The following is a 22,920-nucleotide window of genomic DNA, read 5'->3' on the forward strand; positions in this document are numbered from 1 at the left end:
CTGAAAATGAGAATTCCTAGGCCCCACCTTGAAATTCTGATTCGGTAGGTCTGCAGCGGGGCCCAGGAATCTGCCTGTCTATACTTACTAAGGCTTGAAAACTACTGTCCCAAAGGGAAGAAACTCAGAAAAATAGAGCATGTTCCCAGTGATGCAGGATTCTTCATTATGAGCATCAACCGTACTATGCTGTAACATGATGATCTCAGAGGTTAGCGAAATCTTCAAGCTATTTGCCTTCATGTTAGAAGCACCATAACGCTAAGATTCTGGGCTCTCGCAACCCTTCCTGTTTTCTACGACCTTGCTCATCATTAGCTGCTCCTTCCTCTGTGTCGCCTTTAGAAGTTACTCTTGCTCCATTTCAAAACAGCGTCTTAGAGATCAGCGTTTTATCTTAAGTCTAAATGAAAGGTAGGGGGTGAGATTAAGTGTACAGCACGTTCTTTAGGCCATGCTCTTTGTGATGGCTACGGGGGTGGCTCAGACAGCTCTTTTGGTAAAGATCCCAATCCTGTGCCATGCTCCACAGTGTCTAGCATGTATTAGACACTCATAAACATTAAATGACCAGGTGAGGTAAAATTACATAAGGGCCCACCATAGTCTTTTACTCTGGGAAAAACCCAATCATCAGTTGCTACTTACACTGACAAACTGAATGTCGTCTTCATTTTCATCCGTTGTTGACTCAGATGCCTCAGGGCCAGCTGGAGGGACAGATTCTATTATCTATAAAAACAAGCCAAAACATGCTTATCTGTTCAGCCACATTCTTGTAGGAAGAGAGCGTTTCCGAAAGGAACAATTAAAAACAAAGAGCTCTTGAGGAAAACGAACTGAGCACAATTTCACGCAAACCCGACCAGGAACAGAACTCGAGCAGTCGGCTCTTGCCACAACATGTGCGGAGCTGCAGGGACTCAACGCTGAAAACGCAGTACCAGCCTCTCAGAATTCCCCTTATCTACTCCAGAAGGAGGACTCTGGAATTCCCCTTATCTACTCCAGAAGAAGGAACGCAAGCTCAACACCGAAGGGCAATCCTGCCTTAAAACGTCGCTCCCACTGGCCCAGCGGGGGCCACAACGAACGCCGGGCCCCGTGCGGGGGGACGGGCGGCCATTGTTGCTGCGGGTTCCTCGCTCAGACACGCACCAGGCCTCAGAGCTGGGCTCTGCCCAAGACACTGAAGAGGTCTCGCCCAGAGGCTGCGATGGAGCACCAGGCCTCAGACCGCAGAAAACACAAACCCTTCGCGGTTCGCCTCTGAGAACGCCAGGGCCCTCACTCGACTACTCACCTCCGACCCCGGGTCTCCCATGTCTCCGACGGCCGTGCTGACAGCACCACTGCTCCTGCTGTCCCTGCCGCCGCCGCCGCAGCCGCCACGACTCCCCTTCCCGCCCTGCACCGCCTCGCGCTACCGGGACCCGCCCCTGCGTGAGCGCCGACGCCACCGGCGGAAAGAGACGCAAAACCGCTTCAAAAGAGGAGCGGCCCTTACTGGCCCGCTATCCCCTCGGAACCGCTTTCTCTCATTCTCGGGCTTCCTTCCCCGCGCCGCACAGGATGCTGGGTATTGTAGTTCGGGTCGACCCTGAGACAGCTCCTCGCCGGGGTGGAAAGGAGAGGAAAAGAACCCCGAGGTTAGGGGCGTGCGTTGCGCCTAGGAGACGCCAGCTGCAATGGGGCGAAGCCAGGGGTCAGTTGGGTCCTGTGAGATAGCGAAGCGCTGGGAAGATGTGGGAGGATGTGAGGGAGGGTTTGAGTTGGTATTTGTTTGGTTTTGGTATGGTTGTGAAGCGCAGCTCATTGATTTTTCTGTTTTAGTCCTGAAGGTGGGTGGTGGGAACGGATTTCTCTTTTATTCATTTTTAAATTTATGTATTTACTCATTTTTGAGCAGAGGGTCTATGTGGAGGTTTAGCTGAATTCTAAGGTCAGGAAAGAATCTGAAGTGTCCTTACATTACACACCTCTTCCCTAGCGTCAGTCTCCCAGGCCCTGCCAGTATTAATACAGCTGAGGAAGAAAATAGGGATGGGAAGTCCAGGGCCCAATAGGAAAGGGAACCGAGGTCTACCTAGCTGTCACTAAACCCTAGCCAGTGATTTTGAAATGCACTTTTTCAATATTCTCAGATATACTCAGAGAATGTGAGAGATCTATTTTATCGACTGCTGTAAGGTTGACCATTTAACCTTTTGTGTGTTCACACTCATAAACAACTCTATAAAATAGATCTTTTTATATTCAACTATGCATTTAATCTTTTCTCAGGTAATACTTTACCAAAAATTTTAAAAGGCTTTTTTAAAAAACACACCAATCTTTGTCAATAAAGTTTATGAAAAGAATTAAGTGATAACATTATTTTAGGCCAGGCGGGTCCTCACATTCTGGGAGGCCGAGGCGGGCGGTTTACTTAAACCCAAGAGTTCGAGACCAGTCTGAGCAACATGGGGGAACCTCGTCTCTACAAAAAATACAAAAATTAGCTAGGCGTAGTGGTCCTCGAGCTACTCATTAGGTTTAGGTAGGAGGATCGCTTGAGGCTGGGAGATTGAGATCCAGGCTGCAGGGAGCCGAATTCATGTCACTGTACTGCAGCCTGGGTGACAGAGCGAGACACAGTCTCAAAAAAAAAAAAAAAAAAAAAAAAAAAAAAAAAAATTATTTAGCATCTTAGATTCCTGTTTTTGTTTGTATGCAAAACTACCATCTGATTGCCTAAGCCTGTAGTAATTATTGTTTACTATTTGACATTTCCTGCATTTCCACCAAGTGCTTTATGACTTTAGTTACTTTCTACCTAGTAAGCTTGAGACTCGTGGAGGCCAATTGAGAATGACAGACCTGGATGGGGAGTTCTTCAAAAGCTGTATGTAAATTAAATATTTTTAAAACGTTAATGTGTAGGCAAAACTTTTATTTAAAAGATCTTCCTAGTGGGCTGGTGAGAGTTTCCTCTAATATTTAATCGGTTGAGGCAGGAGTTAATGGGTAAAATTCTTGGAATACAAATAAGCAGTATGTGGTTAGATCCAAAAACTTCTCATAGCATACCATACAACTCAGTAACTGTAGTTGCAGGGATTATCCTGATACATCACAGGTTTGTTTATAATAGCAAAAAACTGGAAAATATCTAAATGTCTAATAATTGGGGAATGTAATGTTTAAATTGTGGTATGTACACTATCAAGATAACATTAGTGTTTTATCTCCACTGAAAATGTTTACCTAATATTTCTCAAAGCATATTTTTCAAAAATTCAAGAAATATATAGGATAATTAGAACCATGTTGTATTTTTTCTTCCACTGCTATAAAGAACTACCTGAAAATGGGAAATTTATAAAAGAAAGAGGTTTAACTGGCTCACAGTTCCACAGGCTGTACAGGAAGCATGACTGGGAAGGTCTTGGGAAACTTAAAATTGTGGCAGAAGGTGAAGAGGAAGGAGGAACCTTTTCACATGGCCAGAGGAGGAAGAAAGCAAAGCAGGGAGGTGCTACACACTTTTAAACAACCAGATCTCGTAGAGAACTCACTCACTATCAGAGAACAGCAAGGGGGAAATCCACCCTCATGATCCAATCACCTCCCACCAGGCCCCTCCCCCAACATTGAGGATTACAATTCCACATGAGATTTGGGTGAGGACACAAGTCCAAACCCTATCACATGTCAAGCCATCAAGAAAAGCATCCCTGAAAGAGGAAACCTACTTAAATAGGAATAGTAATTTATTTTTTTTCTGGGCAGCCGGACTATGTGTTTACAAGAAAATCCAGGCTGGGGATAGTGGTTCACACTTATAATCCCAACACTTTGGGAGGCAGCAGGATTGCTTGAGCCCAGTGGTTTAAGACCAGCCTAGGTAACATAATGAGACCCTGTCTCTGCAAAAAAATTTTAAATTAGCCAGGTGTGGTGGTACATGCCTGTGGTCCCAGCTGCTCAGGAGGCTGGAGTGGGAGGTTTGCTTGAGCCCAAGAGGTCAAGGCTTCAGTGAACCTTAATCTCACCACTGCACTGCAACCTGGGTAACAGAGCGAGACCCTGTCTCAAAAAAAGAAAATAAAAAGAAAATCCTGGGCCAGGCGCGGTGGCTCACGCCTGTATTCCCAGCGCTTTGGGAGGCCAAGGGCGGGCTGATCACGAGGTCAGGAGATGGAGACCATCCTGGCTAACACGGTGCAATCCCGTCTCTATTAAAAATACAAAAAATTAGCCAGGCGTGGTGGCAGGCGCCTGTAGTCCCAGCTTCTCGGGAGGCTGAGGCAGGAGAATGGCGTGAACCTGGTTGGCAGAGGTTGCAGTGAGCTGAGACCATGCCACTGCACTCCAGTTTGGGTGACAGAGCAAGACTCCATCTCAAAAAAAAAAAAGAAAAGAAAGAAAATCCTTTGAAGCCCACAAAGAGAAGATTAGAGACATGCTTGTAGTCCCCAAAAGCCAGGTTTATTTAGCTTGGTGTAGCAAAAGAGAAAAAAAGCCATAGGCAAAATTTAGGAATTTCCCAATCTTAGAAAGTTAAGAAGGAATTGGGTTGGGTGATTTTAAGCCAATCTTGGGAAGTGAGGAGCTGTTTAGAATTGGAAGAAGCGGGGTTGTTTGCTGACTGGTTCAAGGTTCAAAGTGGAGACTTTAAACTATGGGGAAATGTTCTTTGGTGATTGAGGAAATTTTTGTTGTTGTTGTTTTACCTGAGCTGTGAATCCATTATTTTGCCTTATAAGTTAAGATCTTGAAGAGCCCATCATTGGGTTGACAACCCCCCTAAATTTAATATTTTTAGACTTCTTCCCAAATGACATCATAATAGGTTTCTAGATCTATATCAGTGACATTATGTTGATATTCTTCCTTCAACTCATTATCATTATGTATCAAAGAAGTCTAGTTTTGTTTTCAAAACTAAAATTTTTCATCAGATCTCCATTGACTGTCTTACTGTTTGTATTGAATGGTAATTTATAGAACCGTCTGTCTGAACATTGGCTGCTAACAGCATTTAAGACTCTAGAGATTGTGTTCTTGGCCAAGGGTTTGCCACCAGAGGCAAATTAAATGCATCAATTTGGAACCCCTGTTTAGAAACATTATCTGATACTCATAAATTTCAAAAAACGGAAAGTATCAGCATTGATATTTTCATCCTGACTACCATGAGCCTTTAATTTATTTAAGGAACATTCAACATGGGCAGAAGAGTTCATGTATACACAGCACAAAATTTTAAGGTTTAGTAAAGCACAGATACTTCCAATGCAATTCTATTATTAAGGACCATATTTGGTTTGGATTACATGCTCTGGTTTTAAGATGTGGAACTGGCTGGGTGCAATGGCTCACGCCTGTAATCTCAACACTTAGGGAGGCCAACGCGGGCGGATCACGAGGTCGGGAGATTGAGGCCTTCCTGGCTAACGTGGTGAAACCCCGTCTCTACTAAAAATACAAAAACAAAGAATTAGCCGGGCGTGGTGGCAGGCGCCTGTAGTGAGAGGCTGAGGCTTCTAGTGAGGCTGAGGCCTGTAGAAAGAGGCTGAGGTGGGAGAATGGCATGAACCCAGGAGGCAAAGCTTGCAGTGAGCCGAGATCATGCTGCTGCACTCCAGCCTGACCGACAGAGCGAGACTCCGCCTCAAAAAAAAAAAAAAAAAAAAAAAAAGATGTGGAACTGGAATACTCTAACAATTTCTGATGAAGTAGGAAATAGATTTGTAGGCATTTTAAAATATTCTCCAGGAAAGAAAATGGCTCTTAGCAACCTGGTGTCATAGTCATTGCCTGGGAGTTACGGTAGCAAAATAAAGAGCATTTGATTCTGAAAAAGTATAAAGGACTAACCCATAAGAAAAAGCAGGCTGTTGGAACACAGGACAAAAGAGGGTGGCTCATTTCTGTCATTGGTTCATAAGAACTAGCTGCTTGACTCATTTAGAGCAAGCTATCATAATTGGCTTAGAATATGGACATTCTCCCTTTCAAGCAAAATGCATTTGCCTTATGAGTAAACTGATGACAGTAGTTTTTGGTGTTATTACTAAACATTGTGAGTAATTTGCTACATATCCTATTTTCTTTCTAGAAAGATTTGGAGGATCACAGTTCAGTTCAGTGTATTTGGATCATATTATTAGTATTATTCCATGTCAGGCCACTGAACAAAACTACTGATGGTTCAACTTGTGGTGGTTAACAAGGGGTTTGAAAACACTGTAGACAACCAAAAATATTAGAACCAGATTGCATTCATTAAGCGAATTGTCTGTAGTGCAGTAGGTAGGTATAATTGTAACAATCTTATTAGAAGGTTATATCGTCTAACCTCTTTTACAATAATCTACATGTTAAAATCATTGTCAAAATTGGTTTATTTAAGAGCAACTGAGGAGGAATTTAAGACAGGTATAACTAACATTTGTTACTTCCTATAAGCTAAAGGAGAGTGAAAAATCGTAAGCAGAAGCAAGACATCTCAGTATGATTTCACACCTATAGAAAAATTGAAAGAATAATATTTGTTTTACCATATTCTCTGTCTGAGACATATGTTTACGTATTATTTTTTCGGAATCATTGGCAAGTAGGTTTCATGTATCGTGCCTCCTTATCCCTTAAAATTTCAGTATATATTTCCTAAGAACCAGGATTTTCTTTGACATTAATAGTACTATTAATCAAAATCTGGAGGTTAATGTTGATAAAATACTTTTTTTTTTTTTTGAGATGGAGTCTTGCACTGTCGCCCAGGCTAGAGTGTAGTGGCGTGATCTTGGTTCACTGCAACCTCTGCCTTCCAGGTTCAAGCGGTTTTCCTGCCTCAGCCCCCCGAGTAGCTGGGATTACAGGCACCCACCACCACTCCCACCTAATCTGTTGTATTTTTAGTAGAGATGGGGTTTCACTATATTGGCCAGGCTGGTCTTGAACTCCTGACCTCATGATCCGCCCACCTCGGACTCCCAAAATGCTGGGATTACAGCCACCGTGCCTGGCCACGATAAAATACTTTTTAAAAAATCTACAGTCTTTATCACATTTTGTCAATTGTGCAAATTCAATATCCAGTCCAGGATCACATAATGCATTCAGATGTTATTTCCCTTTATTCTTTAATTTAGAATCGTTTTTCAGCCATTGTCTTTATTATACTGATGTTTTTGAAGAACCAAGGTCACTTATTTTATCATATGTTCCTTAATTTTGGTTTGTCAGATGTTTCCTCATGATTAGATGTAGGTTAGACCAGACAAAATACTATCAGTGACATTATAAGTGTTTTTGATTATTACATGTAGAGGCACATGATGGCTATCTGTCCCTCATTGAGGATACTAATTATAGCCAGCTGGTCAAGGTGTCATCTAGTATGACCACTATGTAGTTGCTATTTTTCCCCTTACAACTAGTAAACAATCTGTGAGGATATACTTTCAGGCCATGCAAACATCATCTTCCTCATGAAACTTTTCCCTTCAATATATCATTTTCTGATGATTTTTGCCTGTATCAGTTTTTACTATGATGGTTGCAAGTGGTAATTGTCCAATACTACTGTTTTCTCAATGATTTCAATTGGCATTTTTCTGTAAGAAAGTCTTACCTTCTCCATTTTTAAAATTTATTAAATACGAATTCATTAATTTCCTTTTTAACTGTTTATTATGTCATTTGACAGCATTTTTACAGAGAGTGCAGATATACAGGATAACATCAATAGCCTTCATTGAACATATCTAGTAATCATTTTGCAGATACCAATGGTTCAGAATATCAGAGATAATTAACAACTTTTCTTGTGGGTCCAATTTTCCACCATGAGACCTATAATATTTGTTTTAGATGTAGTTTTGCCATGCTGTATATTTATGTTCTGATTCTTTTCTTTTTCTTAAAAGAAGTTTCTTTTTGTGATAATTTTAGATTCATATGCAGTTATAAGAAATAATAGTACTTCTGGCTGGGTATGGTGGCTCACGCCTGTAATCCCAGCACTTTGGAGGCTGAGGTGGGCAGATCACTTGAGGCCAGGAGTTGGAGACCAGCCTGGCCAACATGATGAAACCCTATCTCTACTAAAAATACAACAAATTAGCTGGGCATGGTGGCACCCGCCTGTAATCCCAGCTACTCAGGAGGCTGAGACAGGAGAAACGCTGGAACCCAGGAGGTGGAGGTTGCAGCGAGCCGAGATCATGCCACTGCAGTCTAGCCTGGGCGACAGAGCATGACTGTGTCTCCAAAAAGAAAGAAAGAATAGTACTTCTGGCTTGACAGTATGAGGAGCTCCACTGGCCTGCTCTCATGTGAAACTGATAAAAAACATTTTTAAAAATCACTTAAAGCCTATGGAAATAGTCCTAAGGGCCAACAGCAAATGAAGAAATATATATCAAAGAAAATCTGAAAATTCTGTAAGAAAGGAACGCATCTGTGGTATATAAACCAAGACCACTTGCTCCCGCCCCCTTCCCAGCTCAGCAAGACAGACTTCACTCTAGACTGCTATAGTCAAGAACACAGGCTCCCTCTCCACCTTATGCCCCTTCCTCAGCTTCCACTTGGAGGGCCCTCTTCCTGTAAAGAGCAAGACATCACTGTTTCTCATCCTGTCTTCAGCTACCTATTGCTGAAGCTAAGCACTGGGCTAGTGCAGTTGAGAGGTAGTGGCTCTCCTCTTCCATTGGGACAGATGCTCTACCTTGAACTCATCACATTGAGAATACTGGGCCCCTTAGCACCCTTGCTCAGTCTGGTAATGTGATGGTTCCATGCCTTACCAGGAGAAGCAAGACAAGAGGACCTCAGTCTGCTGCTTTCAATCCTCTAACAAGCACTCAACTTCTAGAGCTTACTAAGAGAGTTTGCCGTTATTCCCACTTGCAACTCCAGAGCTTTGGCTTAGAGATTTTGCCTGATGTGAGAAGCAAGCTGTAAAACAGGTAACTCAATCCTTTCACAAAAGAGTTGACTTCATCTGCAACAGGTAGTGGAGACATTCAACCCTAAGGGTGCTCTCAAGAACATTGGAGATTGTGACAAAACTCAACTGGGAGGACAGTCCACCTAGGATTTGGAATGCTGAACAAACTGAAGGCTGCCTAGGTTTCAGGAAAACCATGAAATAAAACAGCTTAGAGGAGCCCTCTAGGGGTCAGAACAAATATCAAACACTGACCTCAGAAACTATTCCTTCAAAAGAGCCAGAATTTGATTGGATTATATTGTAGAGCTATTTATAAACCAGAGAACTGTTGAAAACAATAGAGCAATCAGCAAGAATTAGTGGACTTCAATACCTGGGAGTGGTCAAGGAAGAAGAGGAAGAGAACCCTACAAAAACCAATGTTACCCCATGGTGACTGTAGGATGCTGCATCTGCCGGAGGAGCAACATAGAGGCTTTACACTGGAGGGAGGATGCAGGAATAGATTTCATTAAAATAACCCAGCCAGTCACTAAACAAATAAATGAGCAAATAACAATAAGTCCTGGAGGGAGGGGAGTACCTATACACAAAGTTGCTACAATATATTACCTATTATGTCCAGATTGCAACAAAAAATTACAAGGCATGCAAAGAAACAGAAAGCATGAACCATACACTAGGAAAAAAAGCAGACAACAGGAACTGCCTGTGAGAATAGATTTATAATTTTAAAAAAATAGCTTCAAATTAGCCATTATCCACAGATTCACAGAACTAAAGGAAAACATGATTGAGAAGTAAAGAAAGGTATGACAATGTTGCATCGAATAAAGAATATCAATAAAGAAAAAATTATAGAAAATCAAATGGAAATTTTGGAGTTAGAAGTTATCATAAATATAATTTTTAAAAACTCAGAAAGGGTTAATGGTAGATTTGAATTGCCAGAAGAAAGAATAAGCAAACTTGTAGATTGATAGAGATTATGTAAGCCAAAGAACAAAAAGAAAAAAGAAGAAAAATGGAAAGCCCAGAGAAATGTGGGACACCATCATTTACACCAATGCAAACATAATGGGAGTACCAAAGAGGAGAAAAAGGAACAGAAAACTATTCAAAGAAATAATGACTGAAACCTTCTCAAGTTTATTGAAAAGCAAAAATCTACATATATAAGAAGCTCAATGCATTCCAAGTAGGTTAAATATGAAAAGAGCCACAACAGATACATCAGAGTAAAAATGCTAAAAGTTGAAGACAAGGACAAAAATCATAAAAGTGGCAACATAAAAATGACTTTATTTACAAGGGAACCCCAATAAGATTAACAGTTGGCTTCTCAGAAACCATAGAGGTAAGAAAACGTGGGGTAATGTATTCAAAGTGCTCAGAGAAAACAACAACAACTGTGAGTCAGGACTCCTATATCCAATAATAATCCTGTATCTAACAAAGCTTCTTTCACAAACAAAATGATCCAAAGTATAGACTGTCTAGAGGAAACTCACTTAGATTCAAAGACATAAATATTGAAAGTAAAAGAATGGAAAAAGATAATATCATGAGAACAGTAACAAGAAAGCTGGAGTGACTATACTAATGTGAGATAAAATAGACTTTAAAACAAAAAACGTTACTAGAAATGAGAATTTTTATTTTATTTTATTTTGTAACAGGGTCTTTCACTCTGCTGCAGTGCAGTGGCACAATGTTGGCTCACTGCAATTGCTGCCTCCTGGGCTCAAGCAATCCTCCCACCTCAGTCTCTGGAGTCACTGGGACTACAGGCAAATGCCACCATGCCCAGCTAATAATTGAATATTTTTTGGTAGTTATGGGGTTTTGCCATGTTGCCCAGGCTGGTTTCAAATTCCTGAGCTCAAACAATCCACCCACCTTAGCCTCCCAAAATGTTGGAATTATAAGCATGAACCACTATACCTAGTTGAGAGTCATTTTGTAATAATAAAACAATTAACTCATTAGGAAGATACACTAATTTGCACTTAATAACAGAGCACTAAAATGCATGACACAAGGAATGACAGAAATTAAGGGAGAAATAGATAATTCAACAATCATAGTTGAAGACTTTAATAATTCACTCTCAAAATAGATAGCAGATCAACTAGGAAATAGAAAACAACAAAATAAACTAAAACCAAGAGACATCTATAGAACACTCCACCCAAAAACACAATATACATTGTTCTCAAATGCACATGGAACATTCTCCAGGATACATCACATGCTAGGGCATAAAATAATAAATTTTAAAAAATAAAAACCATACAGAATAGATTATTTGACCAAAATGGAATGAACTTAGAAATCAGTAACAGGAAAGAGTTTAGGAAACTCACAAAATATGTGGAAATTAAATAACATACTTCTAAATAACCAGTGGTTCAAAGAAGAAAGCAAAAGAATAAAAAATATTCTGAGATGAATGAAAATAAAGACACAACATACCAAAATTGATGGGATGCAGCTAAAGCAGCACTTAGAGGAAAGTTTATAACTATAAATGCCTATATTAAGAATGACAAAAGTATGTGAAGTAATACCCATATTAATTAGCTTCATTTAGCCATTCTACAACATACATATATTTCAAATGTCATATTGTATTCCATAAATATATGCAATCTTTGTCAATTTAAAAAATCTTTTTTTTAAAGACAAAAGAGCTCATGGCCAGGCACAATGTCTCACACCTGTCATCCCAGCACTTTGGGAGGCCGAGGTGGGTGGATCACCTGAGGTCCGGAGTTCGAGACCAGCCTGACCAATGACCAACACAGAGAAACCCTGTCTCTACTAAAAATACAAAAATAGCCGGGCATGGTGGCACGTGCCTGTAATCCCAGCTACTCAGGAGGCTGAGGCAGGAGAATCACTTGAACCCGGGAGGCAGAGGTTGCAGTGAGTCAAGATTGCACCATCGCACTCTGGCCTGGGCAACAAGAGTGAAACTCCATCTCAAAAAAAAAAAAAAAAAAAATCTCGACGCTGGGTGCAGTGGCTTACACCTGTAATCCCAGCACTTTGGGAGGTCAGGGTAGGTGGATGCTTGAGCTCAGGAGTTTGAAACCAGTTTGGGCAACATGGTGAAACCCTGTCTCTACCAAAAAAATACAAATTAGCCAGGCATGATGGTGCATGCCTGTAGTCCCAGCCACTCAGGAGGCTGGGATGGGAGGATCACATGAGTCCAAGAGGTTGAGGTTGTATTGAGCCAAGACTGTGCCACTGCACTCCAGCCTGGGCAACAGAGTGAGACCCTGTCTCAATAAATAAATAAATACCTAAACAAAAGACAGAAGATCTCCAATCAATAACCTGACATTCTACCCTTAACCCTGCGGGGGAGGGGGGAAAACAGCAAACAAAACCTAAAGCAAACAGAAGGAAGGAAATAGTAGAGAACAGAGCAAACATTAATAAAATAAAAAATAGGAAAGTAATAGAGAAAATCAATGACACCAAAAGCTGGTTCTTTAAAAAGATCAACAAATAAACAAAACTTTATCTTAGATTGGCCAAGAAGAATAGAAGACTGAAATTAATAGATCAAACATGAAAGAGGGTTCATTTCTCCCAACCTTGCAGAAATAAAAAAGGATTATAAAATACACAATGAACAGCTGTACACCAACAAATTAGATAACTTAGACAAGATGGACAAATTCCTAGAAAGACACAAGCTACCGAAACTGACTCAAGAAGAAATAGAAACTTTCATAGAGCTATCACAAGTAGAGATTCTATCAGTAATCAAAAACTTACCCACGAAGAAAAGCTGAGGCCCAAGTGCAATTAATTCTTCACCAATGAATTCTACCAAACATGTAACAAAAAATTAATACTAATTCTTCACTAGCTCTTCCAAAAAGCAGAAGAGCAGGAGTATTTCCCAATTTTCTTTTCTTGTGACATCCTTTTCTAGTTTTGGGATTAGTAATGTTAACGTCATTTTAATGAAGTCAATATATTTCAAAACATCATACTGTACACCATAAATATATGCAATTTATGAATTTATGTATAAAATAAGGTCAATATTACACTAATGACAAAACTAGAAAAGGATACCACAAAATAAGAAAATTATAGATGAATATCTTTTCTAAATATAGACATGAAAATCCTCAGCAAAATACTACAAAACCAAATCCAGCAATATATACAAAGCATAATACACCATGATCAAGTGAGACTTCTCCCAGGAATGCAAGGCTGGTTTAGCATCCAAAAATCTATTAATGTAATACATTCTATGCTATCAATAACAAATTAAAATTGCATGATCATCTTAATAGACTCAGATAAAGTATTTGACAAACTCCAACATCATTCTGTGATAAAAAACAGTCAAGAAACTAAGAGAAGGAAACTTCCTCAACCTGATAAAGGACATCTATGAAAAACCCACAGCTACCATCGTATTTAAAGAGTAAATGCTTTCCCCCTAGGATCAGGAACAAGGCAAGGATGTCCTCTTTGAGGCTTCTATTCAACAATGAATTGGAGGTTCTAGCCAGGGCAATTAGGCAATAAAAAGATATGAAAGGCAGCCAGGCGTGGTGGCTCATGCCTGTAATCCCAGCATTTTGGGAGGTCGAGGTGACAGCTCATCTGAGGTCAGGAGTTTGAGACCAGCCTGAACAACATGGTAAAACCCCATCTCTACTAAAAATACAAAAAAAAATTAGCTGGGCATCATGGTGGGCGCCTGTAATCCCAGCTCCTTGGGAGGCTGAGGCAGAAGAATCACTTGAACCTGGGAAGCGTGGAAGTTGCAGTGAGCTGAGATCATGCCATTGCACTCCAGCCTTGGCAAAACAAACAAAAAGATATAAAAGGCATCCATATTGAAAAGGAAAAAGTAAAACTATTCATACGTGACATAATATTGTATATAGAAAATCCCAGGAAATTAACCAAGAAAAAAAAAAAAAAAACCCAAAAGCAAGCTTCACAAGGCTGCAGGATGCAAGACTAATATATGAAAATTGGTCTGGCATAGTGGCTTACACCTGTAATACTAGCACTGTGGGAGGCCAAGGCAGGCGGATCACCTGAAGTCAAGAGTTCAAGACCAGCCTGGCCAACATGGCGAAACCCCATCTCTACTAAAAATACAAAAGTTACTCAGGCCTGGTGGCACGTGCCTGTAACCCCAGCTACTTGGGTGGCTGAGGCAGGAGAATTGCTTAAACCCTGGAGGCAGAGGTTGCAGTGAGCCAAGATCATGCCACTGCACTCCAGCCTGGGCAACAGTGCAAGACAATGTGTCAAAAAAACAAACAAGCAAAATAATATATGAAAATCAAATGTATTTCTATACAGTCACAATGAATAATCCAGAAGTGAAATTAATAAAACAATTCCATTTATAATAACATCAAAATGAATTTAAGAAAAGAAGTGCTAAATTTATACTCTGAAAAACTACAAAATCTTGTTGAAAGAAATTAAAGATCTTAATAACTGGAAAAACATCCCATGTTCATGTGTCAGGGGATTTAACATCATTATATGACAATATTCTCCACCTTGATCTACAAATTCAATGTCATCCCTATTCAAATCCCTATCAGAATAACTTCTTCGTAGATACTGACAAATGGGTTCTAAAATTCATATGGAACTGAAGGGGACCCAGAATAGTCAAGACAATCTTGTAAAAGATCAAGTAGGAGGACACCAGTTTTAAAACTTACTACAAAGCAATGGCAATCAAAACAGTGTTGTACTGGCACAAGGACAGACATACACACCAATGTAATACAACTGAGAGTCCAGATATAAATCCATACATCCATGGTCAACTCATTTTTAGCAAGAGTGCCAAGATTGTCCAATGGGAAAGAATAGTCTTTTCAACAAATGGTGCTGGGAAAACTGGACAGCCACATACAAATGAATGAAGCTGGAACTTAACTCACTCCATATACAAAAATTATCTCACCCCAGCACTTTGGGAGGCCAAGGCAGATGGATCGCAAGGTCAGGAGATTGAGACCATCCTGGCCAGCATGGTGAAACCCCGTCTCTACTAAAAATACAAAAATTAGCTGGGCATGGTGGTGCATACCTGTAATCCCAGCTACTCAGGAGGCTGAGGCAGGAGAATCGCTTGAACCAGGGAGTCGGAGGTTGCAGTGAGCCGAGATCGTGCCACTGCCCTCCAGCCTGGCAACAGAGCAAGATGCCATCTCAAAAAAAAAAAAAAATTATCTCAAAATGGGTCAAGGACCTCAATGTAAAAGGTGAAAACTACAAAACTCTTTGGAGAAAACACAGAGGTACATCTTCATGACATTGAATTTGGGAAATAATTTTTAGATAGGACACCAAAAGCACAAGCAACAGAAGAAGAAATAAATTGTGCTTCATCAAGACTTAAAACTTCTGTGCTAACCAGGCACAGTGGCTCATGCCTGTAGTCCTACAACTTTGGGAGGCCAACACAGGCAGATTGCTTGACCCCAGAATTTGAGACCAGCCTGGGCAACATGGTGAAATCCTGTCTCTACAAAAAATACAAAAATTAGCCAGGCATGGTGGTGCACACCTGTAGTCCCACCTACTCAGGAAGCTGAGGTGGGAGGATCACCTGAGCCTGGGGAGGTCAAGGCTGGAGTGAACTATGATGGTGCCACTGCACTCCAGCCTGGGTGACAGAGTGAGAACCTGTCTCAAAAACAAAACAAAATGAAAAACAAGAAAAAAAAAACTTCTTTGCTTCAAAGGATACCGTTGATAAAGAAAAGCCAATGGAGAAAATATTTACAAATTATATATGTGTTAAAAGACTTGTATCCAGAATATAAAGAACTCTTACAACTCAATAATAAAAAGACAGCCCAATTTAAAAATGGGCAAATGATCTGAATAGATGTTTCTGCATGGAAGATATATAAACAGCCAATAAGCACATGAAAATATGTTCAATATCATTCATCATCAGGTAAATGCAAATCAAAACCATGATGAAATACCACTTCACAACCACAAGGATAGCTAGAATTTTAAAATCAGGTAATAACTGGAATTCACAAGAATGTGGAGAAATAGTAAACCTAAAACACTGCTGGTGGCAATATGAAAGGATGCAGCCATTGTGGAATGCCATTTGGCAGTTCCTCAAATGATTAAACATAGAGTTACCATATGACCCAGCAATTCCATTCCTAGATATATACTCAAGAGAAGTGAAAACATGTTCACTCAAAAATTTGTCTGTGAATGTTTATCACGGCATTATTCATAATAGCCAGTAGGTGGAAACAACTCAAATGTTCATTACCTGATGAATAGGTAAATAAAATGTGGTATGTTCATACATAATGGAGTATTATTCAGCCATAAAAAGGAATAAAATGCTTGATGCATACTACAACATGGATGAACCTTCAAAACATGGTAAGTGAAATAACTCAGTCACAAATACCACATATTATATGATTCCGTTCATCTTAGGCATCCAGAAGAGGGAAATCTACATAGAAAAGAGATGAGTGGTTGCTTACAGTTGTGGAGGGTTACATGGGGATAGGAGAATGATAGCTAAAGTGTACAAGGTTTCATTTTGTGGTGATAAAAAAGATTCCAAAATTGATTGTGGTGATAGCTGTACATATCTGTGAACATATTAAAAATCATGGAAGTGTACACTTTAAATGAGTGAATTGTATGGTGTGTGAGTTATATTACAATAAATGTTTCAAAAAAAGAATTAGAGATTCCATGTATCACTTTTCCAGTGGTGACACCTTACAAAACTATAGTGCTGCATCCTAGCCGGGACATTGATAGTGCTATAGTCAAGATATGCTGGGTTTGACCCACAGACCCTGGCCAAGCAACAGATGAAAAAATGTACGTAGACACAGGATTTTTGATTGGGCCTGTGGTTAGGGGACCAGGCTGCTCAGAGACACTAAGGAGGGCGCCGTAAAGAGTCACAGCAGCCATAGCCCCAACAAGCCTGCGCTGCAGGCATTTATTTAGTACAGATTTAATGACAAAGGCTTTGAGTCAATACAATTTGTGGGTAATTAACATGGTTGCCACCCCCCTCCCCACCAGAGAGCAGTCCTGCCCGTAGGTGATTAAAGGCCAGGTTCCAAGACCTAAGTAAACTAATTTATCTAGATCAATTATCTTATACTTTCTTGTTTTCTACCCTGAGAGAATTCAGCTGCCTTCAGCCAAATTTTCTTTCGAAGCTTTTGCAAAACCTCCTGGCCTTCCAAGAAGGTTTGTGGTTCTCCTATAATTTTTATAACTTTTTCCACCACCCTGACTGATCTCCTACATCTCCTCCTTTTTCTGTTTTTTTGCATCTGGTTTTGTTGAATGAAGAGTACAGATGTGTGCAGCAACAAGCTTGTCAGGCATAGTGGTCACTGCTTGTACTCTGGCTTTGCATCCTAGAATTAGTAAATAAGACAAACATGAGTATAACCAGTAACATTCTTTTCCAATGAAGGAATGACATGTAGTGTTACTTGGCACCTCAGTTCAATGAGTGTCGTTACTAAGGAACCCCACTGGGGATATGTTAACCCCTTCCAGCCAAGCAGTTACATTACTAGAGGCTGGGAAGTGGGTGTCTGCCCAGGTAACAGGGTGGAATAAAGGTGGATTTAGAAGATGGACCCAATAGAGTGTAGCAGGTACTGGTTGCAGGCAGAGTGAGAGAATTAAAAAAGGTTAATAAGGCCTAGCAAGGAACAAATTATCTGGAGTGAATAGTGTCTGTGTCTGGGGCAGCATTTGCTCAGTCTTCTGACTTGTCCTCTTCAGCATTATGTCCGGGGTCTCTGTCGGCCTGTGTCATCTGAGGAGGCCTGTGTCATCTGAAGAATCCGCATTTTTCAGGGTTGTGGGTCCTGTAGGGTCATTTTCTTTATTTCTGGTACCAGGTTGGGTCCTAGCCATGCTATCGTAAGGTTTGATGCATCATGCTAGAATCCAAAGAGGACCTGAGGGGGTGTGAACACAAGCATATCCTCTTCCCCATGTTAGCAATTCATTTAGACCACACCATACATTACTATTTATGTATTTCCATAAAACTGCATGCATGTTTTATGTCTTGAGAGGTTTTAGCAAAGTGCTTTTCTATAGCTAATTGAAATTTATCATTTAAATTTAAGAAATTAAGGGTAAATAAGGCTTGTGCTAGTAGTGTTGCAGGGTTCTTACTCATATTCCCCCTTTTTTGTTTTCTAAGCATATTTTTATAGGTGGAATGGACATATTCTACTATGGCCTGTCCTTGGGGTTTATACAGGATGCCTGTGGAAGGTTGGATATTCCACGTGTGACAAAATTGTTGAAATTGTGAGCTGGCATAAACCGGCCCATTATCAGTTTTAATTTTTGTGGGCTGCCCCATAAATGCAAAAGTTAAGAGAAGATGTTTAATAACATATTGGGTGGACTCTCCAGGAAAAGCATGCATGCTAATTGAGAAATGGTATCCACAGATACATGTACCTATCTTAGTTTTTCAGATTCAGGGATGTGAGTAATAACTGTTTGCCATAACTGATTAGGTTCTAGTCCTCTAGGGTTAACACCTGTTGAAGGAGGGTTTGTGCCTGTGAATTGGCAATCTGGGCATTGCAGGATACTTTGTTTAACTAGTCTTTGGGTAAGTTTAAATTGTTAAGTTTCTCCAATTTTGGTGGAAAAATTGATGTGACTGGGTGTCCTGGTCAAGCAGTGACATCGTAATTTATAGGTCTGCTTGTTCATTGCCATAAGCCAAGGGTCCAGGCAGTGAGCTGTGGGCTTGAATATGTGTGATAAAAATAGGATGTGTACGTTAACCTAGCAATTGCTGAAGTTGAAGAAAAAGTGCACATAGGGTGGACTCAAGAGTGGACTTAATGAGGGCTGTTTCAAGTTTCTGCAGTAAATAAACAGAGTAAGCAGAGTCACTAATGGTATTGATGGGCTGAGCAGAAAAAGTTTCCAGAGCCAATATTAAGGCTCCAACCTTAGCTGAGTGCTAGTAAATCCAGAACAAGTGAGGGAATTATGTGGTTTCCACCGAACTGCCGCTTTTCCATTTTTACCAGAGCTGTCAGTAAAAAGCATTAAAGCATTGGGTATGGGGGAGTGAACTACTTTTGTAGGCACAACTACAGGAGTATGAGATAAGAACTGAATTAGTTTGTCAGCAGGAAGGGCATGCTGTATATGACCTGTGTAATCAGAGAGTGCTATTTGAAGATCTAGAGATAGGGGCAATACTGCTTCAAACTACTTTTTACTCAAAGGAATTCTGATGACATCAGGGTCATAACCTAGCAACTGATGGTATCATCTGCAGCTAGAATACATGACTTTGCTAACTAGCTGGATATATGGAGATAGAGTTTTAGTCCCGGTATGTGAGCAAAAATCCATTCTAGGAAGCACAGCCCTGGGGCCATCTGTCCTATTAATACTGTTGGGAATGTTTATAGGAAAAACAATTGAACTGAATATTTTGGGTCTATGTGATCTAGCTGCCTCTGAGAAATAGCTTGCTCTATTTCCTTAATTTTCCTTTTTGCTGCAGGAGTTAAATACTTGAGAGTCTAGGGCTATGTTGCCCTTTAGGATAGAAAACAGGTTTTGTAACTTATCAGTAGTTATGCCCAAGGTGGGGTGAAGTCAATTAATATCGCCTAGTAATTTTTGATAATAATTTAAGGTGTGTAAGTTGCTAGTAGTTAATTTAACCTTTTGAGGTCTTACTGACTGGGAAGTTAGTATGTATCCAAGATATTTCCAAGGAGAGGACATTTGCACTTTTTCAGGTGATATGATTAAACCTCTTAACTGTGTATTCTTTACGACAGAGGCGTATAAACTTAAAAGTACTGGCTTAGTTGGGGCTGCTAGTAAAATATCAACCATAAATGAATAATCTTGCAACTAGGAAATTCTTTTTTACTGGGGAGCAAAGGCTGATTCACATGATACTGACACATGGTAGAACTGTTCAGCATTCTTTGAGGAAGTATTTTCCAGTGAAATCGGCAACCTGGCCTTTCATTATCAATAGCTGGTATTGTAAACACAAATTTGTCTCTGTCCTGTTCTGCAAGGGGAATAGTATAAAAGCAGTCTTTTAAGTCAATAATGACTATAGGCTAATCTTGAGGAATCGCTGCAGGGGAAGGGAGGCCCTGTTGAAGGGGCTCCATAGGTTGCAAATTAGCATGATAGCCTGTAAGTCCTGCAAAAAGTCTCCATTTTTTGAGAATGAAAATGGGCGATTTCCAAGGGCTGTTTGATGGTTCTATATGGCTGGCTTTTAATTGCTCCTCAACTAATTCATGAGCTCTTTGTAATTTCTCTCCCTTTAAAGGCTACTGTTCTACCCAAATAGGATTTTGAGAGAGCCACGTTAGGGGTAGGGGAGGAATAACAGTGGCCATGATTAGAAAGAGGTCTGCAGAGTGACCTCAATTAACCCTTTCGTAAATGGGCTAGTGACTCCATTTTTTCTAATGCTTTTTCCTTATCTCTTTATAAGCATCAAAAGAAATGGGTTCATACACCTGATTGCCTTGTCAATCTTGCATTACTGGGCAGGCTAAGAGCTCCCCTTCTAATGACGCTTGCTTAAGTCAGGATCCCATAGCTGTAGCATATCCCTTGTCTTTTTTCCAATTTATTGGAGGAGGGGGCTCAGGAAAAAACTCTTTCCTCTTTGGTATTTCTGCCCATTAATGGTGGGGCTGAGAGAGAAAGAGGAGGTGGTAAGGTAGGTGATGGTTCCTCCTCCCTTCCCTTTTTAGGCTCTTCTGTGTAGAGCAGGACCAAAGCAGCCCTAACTAAAGCCCATAATGTTAGAGATGTTACTGGGACCCACTGACCTTGTGCATGATGTTGTTTAAAATTCCTCCCCTCTTGTTCCCAGAGCTCTACGTCTAGCATACCTTCTTTTGGGAACCATGGGTTACGGGAAACAACAGCTTGCATTAGGTCCCTTAATTGAGTCTGTGAAACTGAGGCTCCACTAGCTTTAAGCAGCTATTTCAATACTTTTATATACTGTTGCTGTTGAACTGATAACTATTGTCCCATGATGAAACCCTGGCCTGAACTATTCCCTCAAACTTGGAAATCCTGAGAGGGCACCAATGACTTAGTGACTTTCTGACTGTGCCGTCTCTTCACCTTTGAGGGTTCCATCGTGCTCTGTTGCAGTGTTCCTCACACAGGGCACCAACTGCCAGGTCTGACCTGCAGATGCAGACTCTGGCTAAGTGACAGATGAAAAAATGTATGCAGACACAGGTTTTTTGCCTGGGCCTGCAACTAGGGGACCAGGCTGCTCATAGACACAGAGGAGGGTGCCATGAAGAGTCACAGCAGCCCCAACAAGCCTGTGCTGCAGGCATTTATTTAGTACAGATTTAATGACAAAGGCTTTGAGTCAACAGAACTTGGGGTAATTAACATGGTCGCCACCCTGCCCGCCCCCACCCCCCAGACAGCAGTCCTACATGCGGATGATTAAAGGCCAGGTTCCAAGGCCTAAGGAAACTAACTTATCTAGATCAATTCTCTTTCACTTCCTTGTTGTCTGCCCTGAGAGAATTCAGCTGCCTTCAGCCAAATTTTATTTCGAAGCTTTTCCAACAACTCCTGGCCTTCCAAGAAGGTTTACATTTTTCCTATAATTTTTATAACTTTTCCCACCACCCTGACCGATCTCCTACAAAGATACAGAATGTTTCTATTACCACAAGGATCTCTTCTGTTGTCCTTTTATAGCCATAACTTTTCTCCCAGCCCTGCTTCCTCCTTAATTCTTACCTAGCACTAATGAGTTTTCCATTACTATTATTTTTGTCATATCAATTTTATATGTGAGAAAAGACTTTAAATGGTCCATTTTCAAGTCATGATAAATCTACACACTGGCAGCCAGCCTGCGGATTTAACAAACTGTATGGCTCACACTCCTAGAAAGTCATAAGTGAACAGAAAGTAGAGGAGGAGTCAGCCCATCAAAGGGAAGAAAGTTTCGTTACTGTGAAACCGAAACTTAAGCAAGGAAGGAGACAAGGGTATAACCTTATAAGGTGGATAATGAAACTTAGGTGACAGGGCAGATTGTAACCCCATAGTACTCTATCAATGAGGAGCTAGGGGAGGGACTTGCAGGCTAGGAGATAAATTACATGCTGAAGCTGCCCCGAGTATGCCTGCCTACCAGACATCCAATCTTGCAAGACCACTATTAAAAGTCTCACTTTCACTGTTCTCTGTGCCTCTGAGTCCATTCTTTGGGTTTGGATGTGTGAGCCTATTTCTCACATTATATAACTGAACAAATACAGTAGGTAACATTTTGGGGATGGCTTTTTTCACTCAGAATAATTTTCTGGAGATTCTTCCAGGTTATTTCATGTATCAAGAGTTTTTTTTGTTTTTGTTTTTGTTTTTTAATTGTTGAGTAGCATTCCATGGTATGTTTGTACCACCGTCTAACTATTTACATGTTGAAGGACACCTAGGTTGTTTCCAGATTTTAACTATTACAAAGCTGCTACGAACTTTCATGTACAGGTTTTTCTGTGAGCGTAAGATTTCATTTCTCTAGGAGAAATACCTAAGACTGCAATTCCCGGGCCATAGGGTTTAACATGTTTACTTTTTAAAGAAACTGTTAAACTGTTTTTCAAAGTTGCTGCACCATTTTACATTCCTGCCAGCAATGTATGAATGATCAAATCTCTCCACATCCTTGCCAACATTTGGTGTTGTCATTATTTTTTATTTTAGCCATTCTGGTAAGTGTGTACTGATAGTTCATTGTAGGTTTAATTTTTATTTCCCTAATGGTAAATGATACCGTCTTTTCATGTTATTTTATGCCACCTGTATATCCTGTGTGTTGAAATGTCTCTTCATATCTTTTGCCCATTTTCTAATTGCATTGCTTTTTT

The 22,920-nt window shown here is 40.4% G+C and overlaps 2 protein-coding genes across 7 annotated transcripts in view; both read right to left on the bottom strand.

The window, feature by feature from the left end:
* Window positions 1–1,425, bottom strand: part of ZNF451 (zinc finger protein 451) — an 82,433-nt gene extending 81,008 nt beyond the window's left edge. For 5 of the 6 annotated variants that reach the window (XR_003728605.2, XM_077998857.1, XM_077998856.1 and 2 more), the window contains exons 1-2: window positions 1,304–1,425; window positions 649–732 (exon numbers count right to left, since the gene is read on the bottom strand). Coding sequence is in view for 4 of the 6 variants with exons in the window: in XM_077998856.1 (XP_077854982.1) it covers window positions 649–732; window positions 1,304–1,324 (105 nt within the window). In the remaining 2 variants the exon portion in view is untranslated. 6 annotated transcript variants of the gene reach the window in all.
* BAG2 (BAG cochaperone 2) overlaps window positions 1–22,920 on the bottom strand; it is a 406,790-nt gene that overhangs the window by 95,860 nt on the left and 288,010 nt on the right. The gene's annotated exons all lie outside the window — the stretch shown is intronic.

The sequence above is a fragment of the Macaca mulatta genome, chromosome 4, assembly GCF_049350105.2.
Source record: "Macaca mulatta isolate MMU2019108-1 chromosome 4, T2T-MMU8v2.0, whole genome shotgun sequence".
NCBI classification, from domain to species: Eukaryota; Metazoa; Chordata; class Mammalia; order Primates; family Cercopithecidae; genus Macaca; species Macaca mulatta.